Consider the following 19,626-nt stretch of genomic DNA (forward strand, 5'->3'; position numbering starts at 1 on the left):
GAAGATATGTGCATTGATTTTAGGCGATCCCCACTCTCGCTTCCGAGAGTACTGTCATAAATGGTCAGATAGTAACCACCTATAAATATATCGGTACCATTATCGACAATCGTTTGAAATTTGACTCTAACACTGAAATGCTGTGTAAGAAAGGTCAACAGCGCCTCTTCTGTTTAAGGAAGCTAGCTAAATTTCAGGTGGATAAGTCCTTGATGATTCTGTTCTATAGGGCTTTTATAGAGTCTGTAATTTCTTTTTCTATCATTTGCTGGTATGGAAATCTTGGCATCAAACCGAAAAATGCCCTAAATGGGATTGTTAGGTGTGCTAGCAAGATTGTGGGGCAGAAATTCAGCTGTCTGAGTCTCATATATGTCTATGTCTATGTCCATGTGTTCAGTGTATGTTTCACTGTGGTTTGAGAGCTTTTGTCATTTGCTGTAATACGAATTGCCCAGTTTGGGACATAATAAACTTGACTTGACTTGGGGGCACCCTGGGGTGCCGCGACGGCAGTCCAGGGGTGCCGCGAGATCATTTGATAATATTTGGAATTCAATTGGACACTTGAAAAAATATTTAGTGTCATTTTAAACTTGAAGTACAAAGTTATTTTCAGTCAGTTCTAACCAAAATGGCAATTATCTCAACGTTTTCCTCAACCCGCAACATAATCGCTAAAATATCGTCACTGTCGGGCAGAAACCTCGTATCTCCAAGTTTCAAATGTGTACGTCTTTTGGTAAAGCAAAGCCCTGCTTCATCATACAAGACTGTCGCACAAAACTAGTGAATACAGCAGATCTACAAGCACGCAACGCCTTTAGTACATTTTATAGATGATAAATACAAAACGGTTTTGGACATACAAGGTTTCCACCCGACAACGACGATATGCTATAAATATAAGGTGCTGGGAGAGATAATTATAATGTAGGGGTGCCTCGGATTAAAAATATATTCATGGGGTGCCCTGAGACAAACAAGTTTGGGAACCCCTGGTATAGGCTACGAGGGCTTTGGTTAAACCGGTCGAGAGAGTACAATGGAACCAAATGGACCCAGACGTGTCTTTTGTTCCATTTAATTGTACGCTCTCTGAGTTCCAACCATGATGAGGGTCCATTTGGTTCCTAACAGCCTCCAGTGATTACACCAGTTGCGAACGGCTGCTGCCTGTAAGTGGTTTTTCGGGGCGATTTTAAAGGATGCTAGGGAACCACACTCCCCCACCAGTGTTGTGTGTGTGTCTGTGCGTGCGCTCTCACCAGTGTGATGGTGTCCACCAGTGTTGTGTCTGTGCGTGCGCTCTCACCAGTGTGATGGTGTCCACCAGTGTTGTGTGTGTGTGTGTGTGTGCGTGCTCTCTCACCAGTGTGATGGTGTCCACCAGTGTTGTGTGTGTGCGTGCGCTCTCACCAGTGTGATGGTGTCCACCAGTGTTGTGTGTGTGTGTGTGTGTGTGTGCTCTCTCACCAGTGTGATGGTGTCCACCAGTGTTGTGTGTGTGCATGCGCTCTCACCAGTGTGATGGTGTCCACCAGTGTTGTGAAGTTGGGGTTGCTTTTATATTTCTGAATGACTGAAGAACGAACCGTTGCTCCTCCACACTCTATGAACACCTGTAACACACGCGCACACACACGCACGCACGCACGTTGTGAGCTTGTAGATCGGCTATTTTCAGCACGCAACACCTGAGAGCAGCCAAACATAAAATGACTCTCTCCTCCACTATAGTCCCTCCCTAACGTTTTAGTCTAGTTTTTATTTTGTAGATGAAATTGTCAATATATTTAGTCTTAGTTTTGGTCATCACAGCTTACATTTTATTTAGTTTTCGTCAGTGAAAAAAACACAGTCGACAAAAAATGTTGTCATAGTTTTACTTTTAGACACACACACACACACACACACACACACACACACACACACACACACACACACACACACACACACACACACACACACACACACACACATGCACGCAAATCACACAACTTGGCTGCCAAACCACAACCTCCGCCCCTGATTTCTCACATGGCCCCTCTTCTAGTGCCATCATCAGGCTGATTTTTGCTAATCACATTTTTGGACACTGCCCCTACAAATGTTTCCCTAAAATCACACAAAGCGGTACACAGTATCTCTACAGTCATGTCATCAACATGGATCTGTCCCATTTCCTATATTCCCTCCTGATTGGCTACCATAGAGTAGTGAAGTGTGACGTAATTTACACATCCTACCTGGTTCGCAGTTTTCTTCCCCCATTCTGAATTCCCGTAGACCTTTTTTCATATGGCGTCATATAAGAACTGTGTTCCAATTATAAACAAATTATCTCAGTGGTTTGACTCATATGGATATGAAGAATCAACTGATGGTGAGAAAACGCTAATGTTACTGTTGCCGAATTAGTTACATTTTCGCTAGAAACAAGCTTTATCAAATATGAGTGACTGACTATCATAAACCACACAGAGCCACCTCGCCGACAATATTGCGAAGACTGTTTGTTTATTTTTGGACCACAATGCTTACATGAGAGGATTTTAAGATGACTCAATGTTATTCTCCATAGAGAATTACTTCATTGGAACCGGGGGATGAGTGAGTCACGTCATGACTTCGTTACTCTATTGCCTTCTAAAGTTTGTGTATGCGACAGTCGCGATGCGAGGCGTTGTGTGTACAGCACACTGTGTGTACAGCAGTTGTGTGTAGAGCAGTTGTGTGTACAGCGGTTTTGGACATAAAAGGTTTCCACCCGACAACGACGATATGTTATAAATATAAGGTGCTGGGAGTGAAAATTATAATGTAGGGGTGCCTCGGATTAAAAAAAATATTTATGGGGTGCCCTGAGACAAAAAAAAATGTATGCGACCTGACGGTCGCTTATTTCCTGATTAGGGAGTCTTACTGGTTTAAAGCCTTACGGAGCAGCACAAACACATTTGTTAATGTTAAACATAACAGTAAATACAGAGGCGGATGTGTGTGTGTGTGTGTGTGTGTGTGTGTGTGTGTGTGTGTGTGTGTGTGTGTGTGTGTGTGTGTGTGTGTGTGTGTGTGTGTGTGTGTACCTGTGGTCGGTCAACACTCAACAGTTGGACTTTCTTCAGTTCTCTGAGACCCCAGAACAACACCTGGGAGAAGCACATGCACGCGCACGCACGCACACAAGCGCGCACACACACACACACACACACACACACACACACACACACACACACACACACACACACACACAGGAATATGGATAAATGTCATTGAATGAGGAATAATTTGACCTGAAATAAAATAAAAATGCTCGCTTACACACACACACACGCGCACACACGTACACACACACACGTACACACACACACACACACACACACACACACACACACACACACACACACACACACACACACACACACACACACACACACACACACACACACACACACACACACACACCTCCAGTGTGTAGGTGCTCAGCACAGGTCTGATGTTGGCAGGAACAGGAATTATTGCTGCTTCCTGTTGTTCAAGAGGAGGAAGTCCCGCCTCCCCTGACTCTGGAATCTGTCAATCACCCAGGAAATACATGACATATGACATACATGACATATGACATACATGATATATGACATGACATATGACATGACATATGACATACATGACATGACATGACATACATGACATACATGACATACATGACATGACATATGACCTACATGACATATGACATACAAATATGGCATGGATAAATACTGTAGATATAGACATAGAGGTATAGATATTAGGGGTGTAACGATACATTGTAATAGCGATTCGATACATATCACAATACATGATTGACGATACGATACATGGACGATATTGGTTCATTCCTGGCAATACCATACGATTCCATTCAATGATTTAAAATCGATATAGTAACTATTTAGAAAGAAATTAAATCTGTGTGAAAGGTGTGGCTAGTGCAGGTTTTTAAGGGAAACGTGTATTATTATTGATATAAATAAGTAAACACAGTGATTATCTGCCAAATACATCTGCCAGATTACACACATTTATCGATAGACCAGTGTAGCTATTATGGAAAGGAAAAGTAATTAAACCCCTCCTTTTCATTTTCTCTTCTTAAAAATGCTAAATACAATGCCCAAGTAGGTAGCATCGATACAATCGATTCTTTGTACTGCCGATTCGATACGATAAAAAATAAAACTATACGTTTCGATTTTATCTGTTTTCATTTCGATATACTTTGATTTTTTTTAAGTTAAAAACAATATTTTGATACTTTTACTATATCGTTACAGCCCTAATAGATATAGATGCTAACCTGCAGCAGTTCGAAGGCAGCCAGCAGGTCTCCTCCAGACATTCCTCCACAGAACAGAGGACTGTAGTGGAGCTGAGGAGGAGTGTACACCTCCTGAACACTAGGGGCCGACGCCTCCTGTCCAAGCAGCCGGACCTCTGGGACCGCCAGCGTGGAGCCCAGGTACTCTGACTTCCCCTGAACACAGTACACTGTTAGTACTGAACACACTGTTAACACTGAACACACTACTGAACACTGTTGACATGAATCCAAAATACACTGATGATTGTGCTGCAAAACGACAAAACTATGGAATCTACGAAAAGGTTGTGAGGGTCCCTTTCTTCATCTGTCTCTCAGCTAAGGGGTCCTTGGCCTGAAAACGTGGAAGACCCCTGGCCTATTGGTTTCTGTTCGCGTGTAATTATTGTGTCCACCGTTAGGCTACTTGGGTCACACTCGATACATGTTGTAACTGTCTCATCTTCCAATGGGTACGGGATAACTATGTGGAAAGCAAGCACAGTTGCCAACCTCCCTCAAATCAATGAGGAGTTTAACACAAAACGCACACACCCAAATGTTGCACACAATACTTATAAACGCATACATAATCCCCATATTTCTATTTACCGTAAATCCCCTTATAGTAACCCGGGCTCTTATTTGTCTCAACAGTAGCGGGCACCAGGCTTTTATTGAAAGGAGGCGTGTATAAGAAGGAAGGCCTTTATTCCTATTTTTCAAAAAGATCAGAATGAATAAATCAACATTTTGTGTCAGTTTATATGATGGACGGCGTTTAATTGCTCGTTTAATTGCTCGTTTCAATTGTGCACCCGGTAATTAAACGGTGGAGGTTCTTTAATGAGCACAGGGGATTCATGGTACCTAATTTTTATGTAAAATATTTTTTATTGATCATAAATATACTATTGGTAGTGATGCTACTTTCATTTCAAAATATGATGTAGGTCTATTTTTACTGATCAACTATATTCACGATTATAGCAAAGCAATCCTTCTACACATTTTATCAACACCGTCTGTCTCAAGACGCTGCACTCCTTCATTGGCTGCTCCTACATATTCTCATACACGCACCAGTTAGTTACTTTCTCCATAACGCAAACGCTACACATATTTTGGAGCACATGAGTAATATAGAACTAGAACACATAAACATTATAGATCTAGAACACATAGAATTTACAGATCTAGAACACATAGAATAAAAAACATAGATCTGGAAAAAATCACCGCTTCACTTATATATTTTTTGCACCACAGAACCTTCAGTTTCGGGCATATCGATAATAGCGATGCACCAACCAAGAAGAGACAACAAACGCAAAGGGAGAAGTAGCCGATCAGAGCGACCGATCACTCGTTGATTCACTCGTACAACAAAATGTATTTTATTAGAAAAAAAATGCTTCTCAGGTCAAATATCGATGTGCGATTAAAATGTGATTAACTGCGATTAATTTATCACAGAGCCTGTAATTAATTAGATTAAAAATTGTATATATATATATATATATATATATATATATATATATATATATATATATATATATATATATATATATATATATATATACTTTATAGTATTATTATTATACATATAATAATTACCAGAGCGTCATCATCGTAGAGCTCTATGACGATACGGGGAGGTTCTTCCTTCAGGTGGGCGGGGCTTCCAGTCAGCAGCAGCCTGTCCATCACCAGACACTGGTTCCATGTTGGACTGAGAGTCTGACTGATGATCTGAGAGAGAGACATAGAGAATGAATGGGAGAGAGAGAGAGAGAGAGAGAGAGAAAGAGAGAGAGAGGAAGAGAGAGAGAGAGAATGAATGGGAGAGAGAGAGAGAGAGAGAGAGAGAGAGAGAGAGAGAGCAAATAGCTCTGGTCCTCTCGTCTGTAGTAAAAATATAAAATACAGTTTCGCTACTCACCAAAACAAAGAGTGTTTCATGGAGGTGATAGTAGGGGTGGGCGATATGGTGATAATTATGAAACCAAATGGACCCGTAATGGTTCATTTGGTTTAATTTGTATACTGTCAGAGTTACATACTTGTAAAGTTCAATTTAGACCTCTCAAAAGGAACCCAGAGAGTCTAGTTTTTGTCAAGTAACTTGAAAAATAACCATAAAAACCAACGTGAAAAAGAATCGTGATAAAATCATGTATCGTGATACAGCTTGGGAAAATATCATGATATTGTATTTTTCGATATCGCCCACCCTTAGGTGAAAGCCTATACTTTCCTTATTGGCGAAACTCTTGAGCCCCCACCTCACGTCTAAAATACACTTTATGGAAGGAAAAGAAAATATTTCAGCGGAGGTTTTAGCTACTCCACAGCGCCCTCTACTGGTCTTGTCAATAGAGACGTCCATTGGCCTGATTTTCACCTTCTGGTGGAATGTTTTCTTTTCCGTCCAAAAAGTGTATTTTAGACGTGAGGTGGAAAGTAGGCGTTCAACTCTCAAAAGCCGTCTTTGTTTTGGTGAGCAGCGAAAAATAATTTTATTTATTTTTTACAACAGACACGAGGGTGCGCAGCGGATCATTAGTGACATAGTGTTGAGGAGAACTTCTTCTAATGCTTTGGACCAGAGCGAGAGTTAAAGTATACTAGGTCAGGGGTTCCCAAACTTTTTTCTCAGGGCACCCCATAAATATATTTTTATTCCGAGGCACCCCTACATTATAATTTTCACTCCCAGCACCTTATATTTATAGCATATTGTCGGTGTCGGGTGGAAACCTTGTATGTCCAAAACCGTTTGTTTTGTTTTTATCATCTATAAAATTTACTAAACTAGTGAAAACAGCCGATCTACAAGAACACAACGCCTCGCATTGCGAGGCGTTGTATGCTTGTACATCGGCTGTTTTCACTAGTTTTGTGCGACAGTCTTGTATGAAGAAGCATGGCTGATGGCTTTGCTTTACCAAAAGACGTACACATTTGAAACTTGGAGATACAAGGTTTCTGCCCGACAGTGACGATATTTTAGTGATTATGTTGCGAGGAAAATGTTGAGATAACAGCCATTTTGGTTAGAACTGACTGAAAATAACTTTGTACTTCAAGTTTAAAATGATACTGAATATAAGTGTCCAAATAAATTCCAAATTATCAAATGATCTCGCGGCACCCCTGGACTGCCGTTGCGGCACCCCAGGGTGCCCCGTCACCCACTTTGAAGACCCCTGTTCTAGGTAATACTAATGTATAGTAGGTGATTTTTTGGTAAAAGGTCAAAGGTCCTTACGGTGGTGGTCTGGCTGTGGGACATAAAGGACACCCTGGCAAACGGGTCGGACAGTCCTGAGCTGTCTGCTGCCATGAGGCCTCGAGCCTGGTACATGTGACACCTCAACTGGTAGCTCTGCTGCTCTGTAAGGGTTAGAGTTAAGTAGAGTTAACTAGAGTTAAATAGAGTTACATAGAGTTAACTAGAGTTAACTAGAGTTAACTAGAGTTACATAGAGTTAACTAGAGTTACATAGAGCCTGGTACATGTGACACCTCAACTGGTAGCTCTGCTGCTCTGTAAGGGTTAGAGTTAACTAGAGTTAACTAGAGTTAACTAGAGCCTGGTACATGTGACACCTCAACTGGTAGCTCTGCTACTCTGTAAGGGTTACAGTTAAGTAAGGGATAATGAATGGCTCCGCGGCGAATGACGAAATATAACAGACCGACAGACTGGGATGTTATATATCGTCATTCACCAAGGAGCCATTCATTATCCCGCTTATTACCCGGCTACTAAATAAAATTAATGATTCGACTCAAAACTAAAAACAAAAAAAGTATTTCCTTGTTTACAGACGGCCGGAAGTGCTCCACAAGTGTCGTGCTGGGCGTCCCCCTAGCGCGACACGGTCGCCTTGGAAAACAAGGAAGTGGTGATTAGATAGAATCCATTTTCAGATACTACGTCATCTATTTCTCGCTTAAAATATTAAAAAAAAACATTCTTGAGAGCAACGTTTAGTTCTAAATGTCGCTGTGTGTGTTTACATGGCTGACATGTTGGATACAGCACAAGATTCACGCAGTGCAGCTTGACTGCAGCAGGTGCTCTGAGTTTTTGATAGGCTATTATCACAGGGCGGTGCGGGACTTCCGCTTTTACGGCAGCCCGACTTCCGCCGCCGTCCTGCAATATAGCTGGAGAGGAACTGGTCAGAAATCAGCAATTTCGTGCACTTGGTGAAAAGTTTTAGATTTTTGGTATGGTGTTAGGTATGGGTATAAGGTTTTCAAAAACCATCGCAAACAAGTTGGGCACGCCCCCTAGTGGTCTGTTTGCAATGAATCAAATATTATATACGTCAGTATATGGTTGAAACCCCAAATAATTGATAAAAGAGATTTTTCAATGGATTCTGTTACTATTGGGTATGATGAACAACATACTAAAAGTTTATGAAAAAATAACTACCGGAAAGGTGTCATTTTCAAGATGGCGTCCACGATGGCTGCCGGGAGCTGAGAATGCCTATAAACTGGGTTTTAATGTGTAAAAATTCATAATAAATCTGCACTTGGTGAAAAGTTTTTGATTTTTGGTATGGTGTTAGGTATGGGTATAAGGTTTTCAGAAACCATCGCAAACAAGTTGGGCACGCCCCCTAGTGGTCTGTTTGCAATGAATCAAATATTATATACGTCAGTATATGGTTGAAACCCCAAATAATTGATAAAATAGATTTTTCAATGGATTCTGTTACTATTGGGTATGATGAACAACATACTAAAAGTTTATGAAAAAATAACTACCGGAAAGGTGTCATTTTCAAGATGGTGTCCACGATGGCTGCCGGGAGCTAAAAATGCCTATAAACTGGGTTTTAATGTGTAAAAATTCATAATAAATCTGCACTTGGTGAAAAGTTTTTGATTTTTGGTATGGTGTTAGGTATGGCTATAAGGTTTTCAAAAACCATCGCAAACAAGTTGGGCTCGCCCCCTAGTGGTCTGTTTGCAATGAATCAGATATTAGATAGGTCAGTATTATTGTAGACCACTAGGGGGTGAGCCCAACTTGTTTGAGATAGTTTTTGAAAACCTTATACCCATACCTAACACCATGTCAAAATGTAAAAGCTATTTACTAAGTGCATATTTTATATGAATTTTTACACATTAAATAGGCATTTTTAGCTCCCGGCAGCCATCGTGGACGCCATCTTGACAATGATGCCTTTCTGGTAGTTATTTTTTCCTAAACTTTTAATATGTTGTTCATCATACCTAATAGTAACAGAATCCATTGAAAAATCTCTTTTATCAATTATTTGGGGTTTCAACCATGTACGGACCAATCTACTATTGAATTCATTGCAGACCGACCACTAGGGGGCGTGCCCAACTTGTTTGCGATGGTTTTTGAAAACCTTATACCCATACCTAACACCATACCAAAAATCAAAAACTTTTCACCAAGTGCACGAACTTTACCAGTTCCTCTCCAGCTAATATAAGAAGCTGAGCTGCCAGCCTGGTCGTTTTTGGAGCGGCTCTAACTCTATGGTGCGGCTACTACGACAGCCCTTTATTAGTTATTTCTCTGCATTTCCATTATTCCAAACATTCAACGTTGATAATAAGTTGATAGGATCGATCTGCGCCGGCTAGACTGAGAGGAGAGAACGAGAGATGAGAGGGCCGAGGGAGGAAGGCGGAGCTCGGTGTGTGTGTGTACTGCATGTGCAGTGAAAAGTAATCAAGTAAAAGTATCAAAAACTGCAATACTGCTATGCGACACGCTGTGACTGAGCTTGTAAATTGGCTATTTTCATTTATGGTTAGCCTTAATGCTTTATAATATTATAATTTTTATAGGAACACAAGGCTATAGGCATATTTCAGCAAATAAAAGGGAATCTTGAACCAGTCTTTACAAAATCTTTAGAGACATCTCACATCTAACAACTGAAATCTTATAAAAAATAAAGTTTTTTGAGAGTCTTTTTCAAATCTTAGTGTGACAGGGTAGTCTTTGGGAAATCTTTCCAAATCTGTCCAAAATCTTATCAAAGTTGTTAGGTGTAAAGCTAGCCTTACACCTTTAACTTTAAACAAATATATACCCGGTAATATTATAAAGCATTAAGGGTAACCTTAAATGAAAATAGCTGATTTACAAGCTCAGTCACAGCGCGTCGCATAGCAGTATTGCAGTATTGATACTTTTACTTGATTACTTTTTCCATCACTGCACATGCAGTGCACACACACACACACACCGAGCTCTGCCTTCCTCCCTCGGCCCTCTCCTCTCTCGTTCTCTCCTCTCAGTCTAGCCGGCGCAGATCGATCCTATCAACTTATTATCAACTTTGAATGTTTGGAATAATGGAAACGCAGAGAAATAACTAATAAACGGCTGTCGTAGTAGCCGCACCATAGAGTTAGAGCCGCACCAAAAACGACCAGGCTGGCAGCTCAGCTTCTTATATTGCAGGACGGCGGCGGAAGTCGGGCTGCCCGTTTGCCGTAAAAGCGGAAGTCCCGCCCCGCTCCGTGATAATAGCCTATTAGGCAGTGGTCTGTTATAGAGCGGAGCGGTCTGTTATCAGGGAATATCGGACCTCTGATTTCAGCGCTTGACCAATCAGAATCAAGCATTCAAACAAGCCGGGTAATAATTAGAGTTAACACTTGGGTGACTGAAAAAAAATCACTACCACTCTGACTGCATTTATCAGTCAAATTGACAGGTAAATTCTCTCCCTTTTTGGCCCAGGAGAGCAACACCTCCTCCCCTGCTGCCAGCGGGGGTTCTATTGTCTGTTGTTCTAGAACATTGTTCTAACATCTATAGATCATTGCTATAGAGTGTGTTCAGTAACAGTGTTAAATAGCTCTATATTGTGACAGTAATCATTGCTATAGATTTTGTTCAGTAACAGTGTTAAATAGCTCTATATTGTGACAGTAATCATTGCTATAGAGTGTGTGTGTTCAGTAACAGTGTTTAAATAGCTCTATATTGTGACAGTTATCATTGCTATAGAGTGTTTGTTCAGTAACAGTGTTAATAGCTCTATATTATGACAGTAATCATTACTATAGAGTTTGTTCAGTAACAGTGTTAAATATCTCTATATTGTGACAGTAATCATTGCTATAGAGTGTGTGATCAGTAACAGTGTTAAATAGCTCTATATCGTGACAGTAATCATTGCTATAGAGTGTTCAGTAACAGTTTTAAATAGCTCTATATTGTGACAGTAATCATTGCTATAGAGTGTTTGTTCAGTAACAATGTTAAATAGCTCTATATTGTGACAGTAATCATTGCTATAGAGTGTTCAGTAACAGTGTTAAATAGCTCTATATGGTGACAGTAATCATTGCTATAGAGTTTTTGTTCAGTAACAGTGTTAATAGCTCTATATTATGACAGTAATCATTACTATAGAGTTTGTTCAGTAACAGTGTTAAATAGCTCTATATTGTGACAGTAATCATTGCTATATAGTGTTTGTTCAGTAACAGTGTAAAATAGCTATATATTGTGATAGTAATCATTGCTATAGAGTGTTTGTTCAGTAACAGTGTTAAATAGCTCTACATTGTGACAGTGTGCGTTCAGTAACAGTGTTACATTGTGTGTAGCACATGTTGTGTACCTGTGTGCAGCAGGTGTGTAGGTGGGCTGCCTTGCTCGGCGGCGTCGTGGGGTGCCGGTGTGAAACCCCCAGGCAGGTCGTCCAGCATGTGGGCGGAGTCAGCCTGGGTCCCCAGCCACAGGAAGACGTCTAGCTTACAGCTGACCTGCCAGCCGGACACACGCTTCCCTGGAGGCTGCTGCCCCCCAGTGGTGGGGAGAAGTTAAAAGGATCCCTGGCTAGTAAGCCATGTAGGCCTTAATATGTTATAATAACCCTCTTTAACCAAAATATACCATTTAACCCTCTAAGGCCCACTGTTGTAATATTACAACGTTTGTATTTTATCCAAAAAAAGGTTTAAATCATTTTATTTTAGCTCCCCCTACCACCTAAACATCACCATTGGATTCTATTGTTTAGTATTACAATGCCATTGGCCGCAATATTTGCATATAAATACCCCCCACAGGGGCTGACATTCACACCCGCCACACCCGCTGACATTCCTGAGTTTTGACGAACAACATCTCACTTTTTCATGGAAGCTATTCCTCACAAAAACATAAGTAAAATGCCTGTACTATTTTTTTTGGTAATCATTAGAATGTCTAGAACATGTACATATGTTATTATTGTGAAAAATATCCCCCATATGTAAATTAGAGCATGATTTATTATTTATGGCTATAAAACTTGGCTATAGACTCCTACAACACCATCTGATTTGTTTCAATTTTTCATTTCAAGTATTTCTATATTTGGGCCTTAGAGGGTTAACTCATTCATTGCCTTTTTCAAAATGGTCCCCAAGTTTCTCACTGCCAAGTTCCTACATTTCTAGTGCACGGATCAATTTTTAGTGCACGGATCGTGCACGCCCATGCCTAGATCATGCACCATACAGTATGTGTAGTACTTTTTCACAGCTTTCAAACAAAAAAATCTGCATGGAAATCCGTTCAGGCATTCATGAGATAGAAGCCTTCAAAGTCTTCAAATGTAAACAAACATGGCTGCCATTTTGAAAGATGTGTTTGTTATGGGGCTAAACATGCAATTTCGCGATTGTGATCATGCCTAATACTTTTTTTTTTTTTTTTTAAACAGTACTGAAATAACACAGGAAACTTGTGGCAAAGCAGTGAATGAGTTAACACACTTACAATAGCTTCCTTTGAGAGAAAAAAGTTCATATTTTCAACCCATGGGGGGAGCCATTGCAGTGTCCACCGCACCGCAAGCCCGCAAGCAGTGATGACGTAGTAGATGCTTTTTGGATAGTCGGGCCCATAGGGTTAATATGGAATGTCAGAACAACGTTCTCTTTACAACATTTAAAACATTGTCTTGATGCTCAGATTAACTGTAGTTAGTAGTGTGGTGCTTTTCTGTTCCGTTCATATCAAGTACGATGTGTTGCCGTGCCTGTAAAGTGTTTAATTCAACATTTAAAACTTGTTTATACCGCCATTTTAAATGTGCCCGACCAGCCAAAAAGCATCTAATACGTCATCACTGCTTGCGACGAACAGTGCAATGGCTCCCCCCATGGGTTGAAAATATGAACTTTCTCTCAAAGGAAGATATTGTAAGTGTTTTAAATGCTATATTCTAACTTCAGTCTGAAGAAGAGCAGTTTTGCTCGAAACGTCACAACATTTATGGTGCAATAAAGCACTTTTTTGCATGTGAGCCCACAGTGTGCGAGTGTTTTTGTTTAGTTTTCATGAACAGAGTGAGTCTTGAACAGAGTGAGTCATACCTTCATGAACAGAGTGAGTATCTTGCCAGCGTGTCGGCCCCTCTCCTCTGCTACAGTGCAGTACAGGATCTCTCGCGCTGCGATGCGAGCGAAGGCCACGCGCTTGTTGTTGCTTAGCAACCAAACAAACACGTCAGGCACCGTGTGCTGGGGCTGTGGGGGCGCAGAGGGGTCAGAGGTCAAGGTTCAAGGTTCAAGCCCAGCAAACAGTTTTAGGTATATTAGACGTCTAATATACGTCTAAACTTATACTAGACGTCTACGTTTATACGTATAGAAAATGGTCTACCAGAGGTATAGATATGCAAGTTTTTAGACGTCTAAACTTAGACTAGCATCTAATACACGTCTAAGTTTATACCTGGGTCAAAAGTAGTGAAAAAATGCAGAGCATCAGAACAGAACTCAAGCACCAGACTTTTTTCACTACTTTTGACGGCCGTTAAGGTCAGTTTTTCACTACTTTTGCCGGCCGTTAAGGTCTAAATTTAGACGTCTATTAGACGTCTAAATTTAGACCCAAGTATAAACTTAGACTTGCATATCTATACCTCTGGTAGACCATATTTTATATGTATAAACTTAGACGTCTAGTATAAGTTGTTTAGTGAGTGGTTAAATTGCATTGGTCTCCCTCAGGAGAAATGTGGCTTGGAGACAGAGCCACATCTGCATTGTACATAAAAACACTTAAGACAAACAAAAGATAAATAACAAATAACCAAAAAAACTGAAAAAGACACACTGCACCCACACCTAACGTACATTGCCTCTACTCAATCTATCGTTTAACATTTTAATTGACATAGGAACAAATGAGTGCTTATATCTATTGTAATGGCATTCTGGAGTTCTATATCTTCTGCCAGATGGCAGTAGTTTGTACTCTCTGTTTAGTACATGCAGGGGGTCAGACACTATGTTTCGAGCTTGTCTTAACACTCCTTGTTCATAGATGGCCTGGGGGGTGATCGGGGGGGTGGCCATACCCATGATCTTCCCTGCCGTATTCGCTAGCCTAGCTATTTGAGACTTATATTTAACAGTCAGGTTACCAAACCAGCTAGACATACCATATCTCAGAAGGGATTCTATACTAGCCCTGTAGAACGTGTTATGGTTAAAGGTGTATTCAGTGATAATGAAAGTGGCCGTGGGGTCATCTTGTCCCTTACTGGCCTTACAGCGTGGAGATGTTTAGTTTTTTATAGATTTTTTACACCATTATTATGTTCTCGTTTTGATCATTAGACCCAATCACTGAATAGGCCTACGTCCCCAGCTTCAGGATATGTACCGTATGATATTGATTTACTACCAGACTGTGGCATTTTATGAGTTCGGTAGTTTAAATTCTATTTAGCAGACGTTCTTAATTCAGAGCGACTGTGCTTCTCAAAACTTTTATTTTGACCATCATAACTAAACATCATAACATAACTACGGCCATACTCTACCCTGATTGGTCGAGGACTGGCTGGCCACCTCTGAAAACCGAATCTAACTATGCTCGTAACACGGGTCATGGTGGAAGTCCTTATATGGTCAGCACACATTCTAGTGAGGAGAATGAATGGAAAATGTACCAATTATATTTTTATTTGAATGAAATACAATCGCTGAATATACCTTTAACTCTCCACTCAGCTAATAGAGCCTGTCCGCTCACTCAGGGGAGATTCTAGATCTGAAAGTCTAGACCAGGGGTCCTCAACGTTTTCAGGCCAAGGACCCCTTAGTTGAAATAGATGAAGCAGGGACCCCCCCAAAACCTGTTCATAGATTCAATATAGTTTCATTGTTTGACAGCACAATCATCAGTGAATTTTGGATTCATGTCAATTTGTGTTTTCAGATATTTAACCACTTGAACCGTCAATACTTAATAAACTTGACCTTTCACTCTGTACTTAGTCTGCTCTTTTTCCCCTCTACACCAAAGCTCTTTGCTGAAAGCGTGAGGCGTTGTGAGCTTGTAGATCTGCTATTTTTGGCTACCGTCCTCAGCATATGGACGCTAGAGTTCAGGTGGTTAATATAAAAATGTTTCATACAAAGATTTGGAGGACCCCCTGTAGTAACTCTGAGGACCCCCTAGGGGTCCCGGACCCCCTGTTGAAGACCCCTGGTTTATCCTGGAAGCCATGATAAACGAGTATGGTGCACTTTAACGCTGTTTAGGAAGTGCTTCACTCTTGGGTTCCACTGCATTTCCTGAATCTATATAATATAATATAATATAATATAATATAATATAATATAATATAATATAAACTCATCTCATGCATTTGGTCCTCTTTTTTCCCATTTTCCTCTCTATTGTTTTTTGGATTTTATTTATTATTTTGTTTTTTTCTTTCATGTCCCATTGTTCATACCTAGTTTGAATATGTACATACTGGTATGTGTCAAAATCAGCCAAAATGACCGGTTAGTCACCCGTGTGTTAAATTGCAGAGGGTGTCATTCTTACCTCCTCCACTAGGAAGCGTAGTTTCCCAGCCAGTCTGCTGGTGTCTTTTAGCAGCTCTTTGACCCCACCCACTTTCAACTTCCTCTCCGACAAGGCTTTCCCTTCAGAAATCATACTCTCCTACAACACACGCACGCACACGCACACAGGCACACACACGCACGCGCGCACACACACACACACACGCACGCACGCACGCACGCACGCACGCACGCACGCACGCACGCACGCACGCACGCACGCACACACACACACACACACACAGACTGGAGTGAGTGTGCATATACCGTATATAAACGCCTGTCTCAAATAAACGCCAGGTTCATTTAAACGTCTGGGCCATTATTCGCAATTTATTTGAACTCATGGTCATTTATAGTCCAGAATCACTCATTACCCACTCTCGCTGCCTCTGTGATGTTATCCGGTCCGCATTTAAAGAATTAATCCATTATTTTGAGGTGAGAACAAGGGGAATTATGAGGCTTAAAGAGGCAGTGCCATAGTTTTGTACTTTTTCTGGTTTTCATGTGTCTAGGAGGTTGACAGTACTTCATTAGACCCCCTGGTGTGGTTGTTATGAGCAATTATGTATTGCCTTTCTATTTGGGTTTTAGCTGTAGGTTGCCACTTTGTGGGGTCAAACGTGCCGGTCCAAAAACACACATACTTATTACATCACAGAATCAACCCCTTCCCTAATTACCATTCACCCAACATACGTGGGTGTGGCTAACTTCAGCTGGGTCACCACCCACCATGACAACCACGCATACCAATGAACTGGTGGGTGTGGCCACATAAAAAACATAATTTTAACTCTTTCTGTACACTTTTTTGGAAAAAATCTTCCTCCTAGTATAATCATAATACCTGATAATCATGTTTTAGAGGGGGGAAAAATCATGGCACCACCTCTTTAATCATAAGTTGGCTGAGAATGCAATACCATAACGGTTTAATGTAGAGGAGAGCAGAGCTGTTCAGTGGTCCAGTCAGACCAGCTGCAGGACTTCTTGTTAATTGGGTTGACCTACATGCATTCTTTGCTGTCATGTCGTAATTGATTTTTTTGGAGAAAGATTCCCATAGTATTAAACATTTTTAAAAGGCTTTCATATAATATACTCTTTATATTTTTCAAATGAGGTTTGGCCTATCGAAATGTGCTATTTTCTGGGTGTTCATAACAATTAGTGTAATAATAATAATTATTATTAATTTTAGATTATTTTTACTATTATATAGTTTGAGAGGAAAAACTAAAAAAACAAATAATGGCCCAGTGCTGGCCAGAAATAAATAAAAGCCTGTTACCAATAGCCGCCTGGTCTCATTTAAACGCCCGGGGTCCACATCGATTTTGCCAAATAAACGCCCGGGCTACTAATTGGTAATATACGGTACAGCGTTATAATTATTTCGCATAATTTGACCAATTTCTACACAGCGTCACGATGAATTAACAAGCAATAGTTTTAGAAATAAATACAGCTATCACAACAACAACAATAACAACAAAGTTTCCCTTTCAAAATCAAAATGTAGGACATTTAACGCCGATCCCGCGATATCTCGCGAAATATTAAAAGGTGTCCACAGTGCTGATCCCGCGATGTCTCGCGAAATATACTAAAGCAATGAGCCACAAGAGGCGAGTGGTTACCGGGGTAGTATACACCGGCTGAGAGGCGTTGGGAAACACGAGGCGCAACTACCCCGGTAACCACAAGCCTCGCGTGGCTTATTGCTTTTCTAAAACGGTCACAATATTGCAACATGAAAATCATAGACATGTACCAATTAAAACTGTTCTATTTCACAATAAGGTCTGCTCTGCAAGAATGTAGTTCCCGGCCAGGCTGCAGAAACGACACAGGTGCAGATAATTGGTGCACTGTGGAACATTGTGGAAAGAAATAACGCACCTGGGTTTGATATAAACTGATTCAAGGTGTGGGTTATAGTCTCATATACCACAGCAACCAGCCAATCAGAATCAAGGAATGGAACTAGCCGTTTTAGAATTTACAGTAAAGCTGGCGCTGGTTACCTTCGGTCCGGTGAATAACCCTGGCACGGGTGAAGTAAGTCACCGATTCATCATCATTGCGCATCCACGTGCACACAATAGTGATCCCATCCCATAGAAACCAACAGTCTTTCTCATCTTTACAGTCTTTACTTTTGCACCTTATAGTACAGTGTATATAAGTGAATTACCCTATAGCTGTCAAAGATTCTCCGATGTTGAATTTCAATCTTTGTTAGATATGTTACTAGACACCTTTACGAACACACTGGTGAAGAAATCGTTTGGTAAGGAATTTATTCCCAGGTTTTTATTAATATTCCCTGACTACTAGTATGTGTGTGTGTGTGTGTGTGTGTGTGTGTGTGTGTGTGTGTGTGTGTGTGTGTGTACCAGGTCTTGTTTGCACATGGTCAGTCTCTTCCGGTCCAGCTGGGTCAGACGAGTCTTCTTAAGCTCCGCCTTCAGCTTAGCCTCAGCTGACACTATGAACCCCCTGGAGCGCACGCACACACACACGCACGCACGCACAATAGTCAGGTCCACTATGTATTTTTGTTGGATTTTTTGGGAGATTTGTAAAACTATACATTTTTGGAATCTTCAGAGCACGGGGAATCCAAAAATCTTTGTTTGCATTTGCACAGACACCTGCAAAGCCGCCATTTTGGACGTTCAAAATGGCCGACATAAAAATACATAATCTGTGCTATCTTGGCTTCTAGACAACCTAGAAACCTAATTAAACATGCCAATACTATGTTTTCTGGGTCAAGGAATTGACTGAGTAAATGATGGGTGTAAAACGTTCTGGACCCCCACCCCCTTTCTGGGGGTTATCTATTTTGGGACCTCCCAGAATAGTACGCCAGCCAGTTAATGTCTGATTTTCATAATATTAGAGTTTTGTAGGTTTTAAAACATCCTGAGTTCATTCATTAGACTTTTAAAGCAGCCAGAATAACCGTTCTGACTTTTGGTTGGGGTCTTTTCTCACCTGGGACCCCCTAGACAGACCCCTGAGCTCAGTAATCGCTCTGCTACTGCTCCAGAACAATGTTAAATTAGATCATAATTGAAACATAAAAGTTGTTGTAGCTGGGCTCTGAAAACAAAAATGAGTAAGCAAAATACCAGGGGTCTTCCTCAGGAGGTCCAGGACCCCTGGGGGGTCCTCAGAGTTACTACAGGGGGCCCGTCAAATCTTGATGGGAAAGGATTTTCTTTTTTACATTTGAAACTTTATGTTTTTATGTATCCTGGGTTTATGTGTTGTACTTTGATGATTTATTTGTATTCTCAGTATTATTTATACAATTTTTGTGTTCGACAGTTATGGTTGACAGGTGTTACTGCAGGGATTAAATAAGGTATTGCAACTTCTCA

The 19,626-nt window shown here is 40.8% G+C and overlaps 1 protein-coding gene across 1 annotated transcript in view; it reads right to left on the reverse strand.

The window, feature by feature from the left end:
* Nucleotides 1–19,626, reverse strand: part of fer1l6 (fer-1 like family member 6) — a gene marked incomplete at its 3' end in the record, with an annotated part of 112,963 nt that overhangs the window by 57,110 nt on the left and 36,227 nt on the right. Inside the window, exons 12-21 of the mRNA XM_080723566.1 lie at nucleotides 18,634–18,736; nucleotides 16,209–16,328; nucleotides 13,736–13,888; nucleotides 11,992–12,169; nucleotides 7,617–7,741; nucleotides 5,963–6,097; nucleotides 4,343–4,519; nucleotides 3,469–3,576; nucleotides 3,090–3,152; nucleotides 1,524–1,622 (exon numbers count right to left, since the gene is read on the reverse strand). Coding sequence (XP_080579692.1) covers nucleotides 1,524–1,622; nucleotides 3,090–3,152; nucleotides 3,469–3,576; nucleotides 4,343–4,519; nucleotides 5,963–6,097; nucleotides 7,617–7,741; nucleotides 11,992–12,169; nucleotides 13,736–13,888; nucleotides 16,209–16,328; nucleotides 18,634–18,736 — 1,261 coding nt within the window. The remainder of the gene's footprint in view (nucleotides 1–1,523; nucleotides 1,623–3,089; nucleotides 3,153–3,468; nucleotides 3,577–4,342; nucleotides 4,520–5,962; nucleotides 6,098–7,616; nucleotides 7,742–11,991; nucleotides 12,170–13,735; nucleotides 13,889–16,208; nucleotides 16,329–18,633; nucleotides 18,737–19,626) is intronic.

This window comes from Nannobrachium achirus, assembly GCF_963921795.1.
Source record: "Nannobrachium achirus genome assembly, chromosome: 4".
Classification (NCBI taxonomy): Eukaryota; Metazoa; Chordata; class Actinopteri; order Myctophiformes; family Myctophidae; genus Nannobrachium; species Nannobrachium achirus.